The sequence below is a fragment of the Diaporthe amygdali genome (assembly GCF_026229845.1).
Source record: "Diaporthe amygdali strain CAA958 chromosome Unknown NODE_7_length_1459731_cov_64_868725, whole genome shotgun sequence".
Lineage (NCBI taxonomy): Eukaryota > Fungi > Ascomycota > Sordariomycetes > Diaporthales > Diaporthaceae > Diaporthe > Diaporthe amygdali.
The window spans coordinates 1,084,028-1,093,047 of NW_026517027.1; the positions used below are offsets into that span (position 1 = coordinate 1,084,028).

The following is a 9,020-nucleotide window of genomic DNA, read 5'->3' on the forward strand; positions in this document are numbered from 1 at the left end:
ACACGAGGGTTCGGTCACGGTACCGATTCTGGACGAAAATGGATCCGGAGATAAATATTGGTCTTGGCCCGTGGAGGAGGCTCCTGGGGTACTTTTATTCCGCCAATTGCACCAAAACGGCAACACGCCAACGGCTCGAAGGCTGCAGATAGCGGCGGCGCAGCCAATTAAGGGATTCAGGGTCAGGTCCAGATGTTGTGATCGAGAGCGTCGGGATGTCGCCGAGTATATGCCAAGGCGAAAGGAGTACCCCTGAGCAATTGAAGTCTATCACACCTCGCTTGCTATATTGTATAAGACTAATAGATTCGCACCCTTCTTTGTCTCTTGAATCACTATAGTGCTATTTCTGAGCCTTCTGCTGCGAGGCTTGATATCACCATGGGCTTCAAGATGCTCCTTCATTCTTTGCTTCTGGCCGTCTACGGCTTCACTTCCGTCTTTGCTGCTTTCGGTTATACGAAATCAGGAGACAACTATGTTATCGATGCCGGCTCGTCCAATGCTCTCGTCTTCCAAGTCTCGGCGACGAGCTGTGATATCAACTCGATCCTTTACCGAGGAACACAACTGCAGTATTCTGGAAAGGGGTCCCACATCAGCTCGGGTCTGGGAACCGCGACAGTGTCCGTCAGCCAGGTCACCGTCTCTGGTACTAGCTATATCAAGGTCACATGTGTCACCTCCACCTTGACACACTACCTGGTGGTCAAAAATGCCGAGAGCAACATTTACATGGCCACATATATCACTGCTGAGCCAGATATTGGAGAGCTCCGTTTTATCGCGCGTCTGCTGCCGGCCACCCTGCCAAGCGAGTACCCCTATGGCGTAGTCTCCACCACCGCTGGCGGTACTGCCATTGAGGGTTCCGATGTGTAAGTCTTCCCGTGGTATGAACCAATAGGGCAAAGAACTTTCAACTGACAGGTCCAAACGAAATGCAGGTACACTGTTAGTGGTCAGACTCGGTCCAAGTTCTACTCGTCTACCCGCTTCATCGACGAGAACGTGCACTGTGTCAACAGCGACACCATCCATGCCTGCATTTTGACTCCTCAACAAGAGAGCAGCTCTGGCGGCCCATTTTTCAGGGATATCGACTCCAACAACGCTGGCGATTCGACGAATCTTTACAACTACATGAACTCGGGCCATGTCCAGACTGAGTCTTTCCGCACGGGACTTCACGGTCCATACGTGATGACATTCTCGAGGGACGGCATCCCAACTCTCAAGAGCATCGACACTTCGTTCTTCGAAGGACTCAGCATCTCGGGCTACGTCGCCGCATCAGGACGTGGAACCGTGACCGGCACCGCCTCTGGCGTCAGCTCATCCTTCACTCCCGTCGTGCACTGGTACAACTCGGCAGCACAGTACTGGACCACCGCAAGCTCGAGCGGCTCCTTCACCTCGCCCGCGATGAAGCCCGGCACCTACACCATGGTGCTGTACCAGACCGAGTACAAGGTCGCGACCTCTTCCGTGACAGTCAGCGCCGGCAAGGCGACCACGGCCAACATCGCAAGCACGCTCACGAGCCACACCAGCCTCTTCAAGATCGGCGAGTACGACGGCCAGCCTACCGGCTTCCGCAACGCCGACAAGTTCCTGCGCATGCACCCCTCGGACTCACGCATGTCGTCCTGGGGCCCGCTGACCTACACCGTCGGCTCCTCCGCCCTGACCGACTTCCCCATGGCGCTCTTCAAGGGTGTTAACGACCCCGTCACAATCAAGTTCACCCTGTCCAGCGCGCCTAGCGGTACCGCCACCCTGAGGATCGCCACCACCCTCTCCTTCGCCGGCGCCCGGCCCCAGGCCAAGATCAACAGCTACACCGGCGCCGCCCCCGCGGCCCCTACCAAGATCGACTCGAGGGGTGTGACGCGCGGCGCCTACAGGGGCTTCGGCGAGGTGTACGATGTCTCTATCCCCGCTGGCACCCTGGTCAGCGGCAGCAACACCATCACCATCTCGGCCATCTCGGGAAGCAGTGGGGACGCGTACCTGGCCCCGAACTTCATCTTCGATGCCGTGGAGCTCTTCCAATAGAGCTGCGGTCGGACATGAGAGACAAGGCGGATAGGAACATTCTTTGGGTTGTTGCAAGGCTTCGGTTTGATTAAATCAAGTCGAAAGAAGTCACTCAGCAGTCTAGGTATCCGCGATGTCTATCTTGGCCTTCTTGTACATACTTCTATGGCCATCTTGTAAATATTTCTTTTTCACAATGCATATATCCATCAGCGAACACATACGTTTTTCGCACCAATGCAACCACATTCTTAAGCCTTGCTGCCAGCTCCACTCTACTTTTGCCCCTGCCTCTGCCGCCACTCGTCCTCGAGCATCGCGAACCCAAGCTGATCACTCCACCCACCCTGGTACCACAACGCCTCACGCAACCTCTGCTCTGGCACAAACCCAAGCTTCTCGTACAGCCGGCCGGCGCCCTCGTTGTGGGAGAAGCTCTCAATGCCGATCCTGTGGAGACCGTAGGTCTTAAACCCCCACTGAGTGATCCAGTTGATCGCCTCGGTGCCGTAGCCCTTGCGCTGATAGTCTGGGAGGATGTCGATGCCGATGTTGGCGTTGCGGTGTTGCGTCGCTCTCGGGTTCAATCCGGTCAGGCTGACAACACCGATAGGGGTCGGGTCTGCTTTCTTCTTGGTCTGCGCTTCATCGCTGCCGGCGGCGACGGCGGCGGCGGCGGCTGTGTCCGCGTCGCTGGGTGTCAAACATATGATGACAGCGATGAGGTGTGTCCCCAAGTACTGTTTCCATTTCTTGGTGGATTCCTTGTTCTGAGGCCTCAAGATCATATTGTTGGAATTGACGAAGCCCTCCTCATCGAGCGAAATCGAATGCAGGAAGTCCAGGTCCTCGTCGTTGTCTTCAACAGCTCTGTAAGTGAGCCGCGCCGACTTGAATGCGCTTCTGCTGGCCATTGTGGAAGGGAAATAAGGGTTTCCGCCAACCGAGGCTAGTCTCAGGCCAAGAAAGGCTTAAATGTAGTTATGTATTGGGTCAAATGACACTGCGCTCGCCCAGAGGATTTCTTTGCCGCACGTGAGGAGAAGTGGCTAGTGGCTTTTGCGAATTATATTCCGTCTGTCAATGTGGCTATGCTCTCTCTTATATTGCAACAAGCAAGCAAGTAAGCACGGAGGACTTTGGCGTTATTAAACTTTACCATGAGCCTTCAGAATGGTGGACAGGGTCACACCGTTTGAGTCACTGCTCGCCGATCCGTTTTAGGAAGGCATGGTGGGTCCGCAAACTATGCTCTTATCCTCATCTGTTTTGGCGCACATTCAGTGTAGGGAGCAAACATATTTACGCAATGAGCTACACACAAACACACACAAAATTCGAGATCATTTTTGAGAGAAATCGGTTGTATTCCTTCCTGCCGCTATTCGTCATCACCTCCAATAATGAGTCCATGAGCACATTGCTCTCCAAAAAAGCAGACCAATCGCAGAAGTCCCCTTTGTGGACCTCTGCCTGCACCATCAAACACTATTTCATTCTGCCATATTTCGGCTACCATCGATACTTTTGATGAATATAACTTTCTTTTAGCAATCTCCGCTATTTGGATCAGCTAGGATCCATCCCTGGACATGGTCGCCGGTGTACAATTCCTCAATGGTATCCAGTGTGTCTGTGTCCTTCTGCTGCATGTGACCCGCCCCGGTCCACGCATGGCCGCCGTTTTTGTTGCAGCTGTCCTTCACCTTATACATTCGACGAGGTCAGTATTATTTCTTTGGATCTTGAGATTCGAGCTTGAGGATGAGGGGTATCATATTACAGATGTCAATAGCGCTTTGCAGACTGTCTGGGTGAGGTTGACCTTTATCGCCGAGATGCTTGGATCCTTGGGGTCCGAGTCTTCCCAAGATTTCGGCTCAATACGGATCTGGACGTTGATATGACCATTATCACCAAAACCGAAGCATTGGTTAACCTGTTTGGCATTACTGATCAGCTGTTGCCTTAGAATGACTGATGTTCCTCGTAGTCATGTCAGGTTCACTTTTGATTAACTTGTCACCAATGTGGTAAGTTCCCACCATCTTGGAGCACATCTGGGTGAAAGCAGAGTCAATGCTAGATGCGTTTCCAATAGAGGACCAAGTCAAGCCTTCATCATAGCAATTCCAGAATCCTGCAATACCATTGACAGCGGTGTGAAGAAGAAATAATAGCAGTAGGGTCATAGTCAGGGGCGTATTGAACTGCATAATGACTATTGTTTGTGCGTATATGTTGATTAAAAAGGTTTTTTCCCGCTGGAGTTCAGGTATATTGGCCGGGGTAGACTCAATTTGAGACGAGTAAAGTGTGAGAAAAAGCAGAATTGGTTTTGCCGGAGGTAGTGTTGCTGATAAGTTTTAGAAAGAACGAGTTGAATTGCAAGTACGTCCAGATGTGTTTAAATAGTGAGGTTCAAGACAGCAGAGGTTGTTACAGCAAATGTATAGTGACTTTCATTGAATAGTGACCCAAAGTTGAGCGATTACCACGAACAGCTTGGTCGTATTGTATTCATAGATATCGGACGAGGCGATTACCAGAATGGAACCCTGAGTCACTATAGAGCATTTAGCCAGAAAGTTCAGTTGAAGGTGACCCGTAGTCACTCATAGCCCAATAATGCTTTTGTACATAACGAGATCTAACAAAGCATCTTATAGACCGAATAATGGTTGAATCATCCTGGCTAGATCGGCGTTCCGAGCTTGTGTCAGAGTCATTGGAAACAGAGATACGTACGGACCAGACTCTTGGCTCTTTGTGAGAGTGATCAGGGCCACTGAAGCCATGTGAGCTTTTTATTCCGAGATAATCATGGCTGACAGCCCAGGACAATCATTATTCAGAAGCCATCCGTCTCGTCCGCTCTGTCATAGAGCCATCGATGTACCTGTTACCATCACCAGATGGGTCGGAAAGTCACTGACAGTCCTATGATCATAACCACCCGTGGACAGCACCATGCTTGAAAGGAATGAATATGAATCCCCATGACACTTGTCATGGAGACTAATGTACCTCTAAAAACTCGAGACAGATCACTAGGTTGGGATTCTATAATTTCTGAGCCTGGCTCATGACATGGCGTAGGATACAACGAACATGCTCATTTCCAGTTCGCCGCTGCTTCTAGGTAGTGCTTGTTCATCTTCTTGGTGATCATACTGATCTTATATGGACTCATGGTGAAGCTCAAGTCGATCAATCGTAACTTGTAATTATTCTTCAATGTTCTCACGTCCAACCTAGTTAACAATAACTTTTTGGAAGACTAAGTCTCAATTGATCTCTGCTTTTGCACAAAGCAGCCAGCCCACTAAAGCTCCTCGCTGGAACCCATTCCGTATTTGACCGCCTTGCGCTTGTTCAAGCGGGCGAGCCAGTCCGCCACCACCGGATACTTGTCCAAATCCAGACCGTCTTCTGCTGAAAGCACCATCGGCAGAATAAGCTGCCACGGGACCCACGCCAGATCAACGTACGAGTACTTGTTCCCCACGAGCCACGGCCCGCCCGATGCCCCAATGGCCGCCTCGCCGAACGTCTCCCGCTGCTTGATCAGGTGGCCCTCCACCACGGCGGTGACGCGGTGTGCCTCCTTCACGTAGCGTTCCACAGCACTGGGCAATTTCTCGTGGTGGAACTTCTTGAACCAGGCCGCCTGCCCGTAATACGGGCCCTGTCCGCTGGCCTGGAAGAACAGCCACTGCTGCGCGTGGTGCCACTCGGGCGTCTCGCGCGCGAAGCTGATCTTGTGGTCCGGGTCATACTTGTCGATCAAGTATAGCAAGATGGCGCCCGACTCCCACAGGGTGATGTCTGTGTTGGGGTCGTGGATTGCGGGCAGCCGCCCGTTCGGGTTGATGGCCACGAATTCGGGCCCCTTGATGTCGCTGAAGGGGATGTCTATGGTTTCGTGAGGAATTCCGAGTTCTTTGAGGACCATGGCGACTTTGGGCGGGTTGGCGCCGCCTTTTCCATGAAGTTTGATGGGCTTAAGCTGCGTGGAAGTCGACATGGTTGGATACTAGAGATATTGTATCAAAAATCTGTCAAGAGCGGTGCTATTGAAGTACTGATGGTTGCTCATAATCAGCAGACAAGGTCGGATCTCAAAACTTTTATAATCCATTTCAATTGCCTACTTCATCAATTTCTCTATAAGTTTTGTTGCGGCGTGACGCCATGGCTTACAACCTTCTGAGATGCATTCCACCGTGTATAGCTATTGGAAGGATTTGGCATTACTCAGCATTATTCAGCGGGCTCCATTCGAAGTCAGCCTCAATGGCAGAGACGGAAACTGCATTTTGGATTATACGCCTCGGAGGTACATCATCGTCCGCTCCGGATTTGAGCTAGAGAACTCCGCTCCGGGACGGGTTGCGGACCAACTGGCAGGTTCAATAATACCCTGTCTCTGGCCAGCCACATCTTACTTATTTTCCTCCGCATTTCACTCTCCATATGGACATTCTAATGGCACTACTCCTCTCTTTACTATGCAGAGACAAAGACACAAATTAGTAGCTCGATTACCTGTATCTTCTTTCTACAACTATATGAAAGGTACTCTGGGCTATTTGATCTCTTCCAGTTCGATCACCCGACAAACGGCAATGAGATGAAAGCCACAGAGCAGTTGGCAAATAAGATGAATATACAATTATCAAGTGAGAGCAAATGTGCTTTCTCCACCAATGGTACTATATGGCTGCCCGTCTATGTATTGTTCTCTTTTTTTGTTGTCCATCCAGCACATGCAGCGAGCGAGGTATCACACAAAATCAAATGCTTCCAAGATTCACGCAACCATACTTAGAGGTGCGTTATTTCCACCGTTCATTCGTACAAGGCCTCACGGCAGTCGGTCCCCACCGGGCCCCGCTCCTTTCCCATCACTGTCAGGAGTTCCCGCTCGTCCTACCGCTCAATACACCGCCGCTGGCCGTCTCGTCATCGCCTTTTTTCGTCTGGCTCCTGAAGGAGAGAAGCACCTCCTTCAGGGTGCGCCGCGGCTTCCTCGCCTCGTAGAGCGGCTTGTGCTCTTGGTCGATGGCGTGCTCGTGCTCGTAGTCGACATGAACAAAGGCCCGCTCGACGTCTTGCAGGCCTTCCAGCTTGCGCTGGAGCTCCTGATTGACATCGTGCGAGATTTTGAGCGGCGTGCTCTCGTCCATGACGACGTCGACCTCGACGTAATATTTCTGGCCAGCATGGTAGGCGCGGCACTGTAGGTTCGCCGTTAGTCACAATGATGGAATATCTAATGCATAGAATGAAACACTCACAGTGTCAACCTTCAGAATCCTTTCGTCATGGGTGATAGTCATGTACACGAGCTTGGAGATGAACTCCTTGGGCGCTCCCTTTCCAACGAGCAGCCACACCTGTTCAAAGGCGTTGGACACCCACGAGAACAGGATCAACAGCGCAATGCAGATGGCACCCACGGGGTCGAGGTACCACACAAACCGGTCACCGACGATTGACATGACAAGTCCGAAAATGTTGACGACAATATCGTTTCGGTGGTCGATGAAAAAGACGTGGACAGATGGGTATTTCCGGAGGAAGAAGCAATACACCATCAAGGTTGACTTAGCGCCAACTGTGAGATTGGTTAGCCCATGTTATACAAACCACAGATGGCGGCTCAAGAGAACTGTCACTTACTTGCGCAAGCGACACAGACCAAAGGAACAATTTTCAGTGGTTCGGAATGTTGTGCTCCTTCACCGAGTGACCTTCCTGACTCTACCAGTAACTGAATGGCCACGGTAGTCATCAAGGCGCAGAACAAGATAATGCCTATCGTTTCGATCCTAGTTCGTCCCTGTGATATGTGTGAGCAAAGAAGTAGTCAGTCATGGTGATCTGGCCTGGCTTACCACAGGGTACTTGTATATACTGGGACGGGCGGCCATCCTTGACGTGGTGAACATTACAAACGAAGACACCAGGTCCATCTGGGCAATGGTTAGTGGCGATGCTTTCAACGTATATCCGGTGGATCATAACTCACAAAGGCATCAGCCGCGGTAGCAAACAGCTGTGAGACGCAAGAATGTTAGTTGACAATGCTCACTGACAGAGCATGATCTTGGCGCGCCATACCGATAGTGACCCTGTGGATACAGCTGCATACAGCTGGATGACGAAGAGGCAAAAGTTGACAGCAAAGGAGGCGTTGACGGCGAACCGGATCCTGGGCCCCATTTTCACCTCTTCGGCGATGCCAGCCCGTTCCTCATCACCAGCGCCGAGGAATTGGTCTATGAGCTCATTTTGCCGTGTGTAGTACTTCTTGAGCTTTCTCTTGTTTCCTGTTGGGTGCTCCTTTTTCATCTGGGCTCGGGAGACATTGTCTTTCCGCATACGGGCATAGTTCAAGGGGTCGGAAGGGTCGAAGGCAGTGGACCCAGTCCTGTTGGAGGACGAGGCAGGGCCATCAAAGTCCAAGGCTTCAGCGGCGGCGCCGGCGGCCAGAGATGTATTGCCACTAATATCCTTTTCGTGGGTGACGACAGCCTTCTCGGATGTGAAAGGGGTCTTGTTATCACCGATATCCAGCATAGACCTCTTCTCATTGGAAGCTCCCGAGGCAACGGGTGTCTGTGGGTTGGACGGCGCTTGCACTCCAGCATCTTTGTTATCTTTTCCAAGAGGGAACCAAGGAGGTCAAGAGTTAGTCAAGAGATCTATGGGCAATACTGAGATGACCTGGAGGATAATGGGGACCCGGATTGGTCGAACGATGGGCGTTCGAAACAGAGCCGAATCCGGGACGACGATGAGACCTGGGGATCGTAAAACAGGACCCAGGAATCGGGGAAATTGTTGCGCGAACTGGTATTGTGGGAAGAGACAGCGATAAAATGCCACATACCTTGTGCAGGACCTGGAGAGCCAGCACCGGCTCTTGGCCCCTCCCCTTGCGGCTGACTTGCTGATTTGTCGGAGATGGACAT

At 51.6% G+C, this 9,020-nt stretch overlaps 5 protein-coding genes across 5 annotated transcripts; 1 reads left to right on the plus strand and 4 right to left on the minus strand.

The window, feature by feature from the left end:
• Positions 1–381: 381 nt before the first annotated feature.
• J7T55_013969 (rhamnogalacturonase b) lies at positions 382–2,058 on the plus strand (the record flags this gene model as incomplete). Its single annotated transcript, XM_053140894.1, has 2 exons — positions 382–878; positions 948–2,058. 2 exons carry the CDS (start codon positions 382–384, stop codon positions 2,056–2,058), a joined length of 1,608 nt encoding a protein of 535 aa, XP_052996305.1.
• Positions 2,059–2,315: 257 nt separating this feature from the next.
• On the minus strand, positions 2,316–2,954 carry J7T55_013970 (uncharacterized protein; the record flags this gene model as incomplete). Its single annotated transcript, XM_053140895.1, has 1 exon — positions 2,316–2,954. The coding sequence occupies one exon, from the start codon at positions 2,952–2,954 to the stop codon at positions 2,316–2,318; it is 639 nt and encodes a 212-aa protein (XP_052996306.1).
• A 633-nt stretch (positions 2,955–3,587) lies between these two features.
• J7T55_013971 (uncharacterized protein) lies at positions 3,588–4,256 on the minus strand (the record flags this gene model as incomplete). Its single annotated transcript, XM_053140896.1, has 3 exons — positions 3,588–3,746; positions 3,824–4,017; positions 4,067–4,256. 3 exons carry the CDS (start codon positions 4,254–4,256, stop codon positions 3,588–3,590), a joined length of 543 nt encoding a protein of 180 aa, XP_052996307.1.
• A 1,109-nt stretch (positions 4,257–5,365) lies between these two features.
• J7T55_013972 (glutathione s-transferase ure2) lies at positions 5,366–6,067 on the minus strand (the record flags this gene model as incomplete). The annotated part of the gene is made up of 1 exon (XM_053140897.1): positions 5,366–6,067. The coding sequence occupies one exon, from the start codon at positions 6,065–6,067 to the stop codon at positions 5,366–5,368; it is 702 nt and encodes a 233-aa protein (XP_052996308.1).
• An 886-nt stretch (positions 6,068–6,953) lies between these two features.
• J7T55_013973 (cation efflux family protein) lies at positions 6,954–9,020 on the minus strand (the record flags this gene model as incomplete). Its single annotated transcript, XM_053140899.1, has 8 exons — positions 6,954–7,280; positions 7,341–7,660; positions 7,726–7,885; positions 7,941–8,018; positions 8,075–8,101; positions 8,167–8,664; positions 8,764–8,849; positions 8,939–9,020. 8 exons carry the CDS (start codon positions 9,018–9,020, stop codon positions 6,954–6,956), a joined length of 1,578 nt encoding a protein of 525 aa, XP_052996309.1.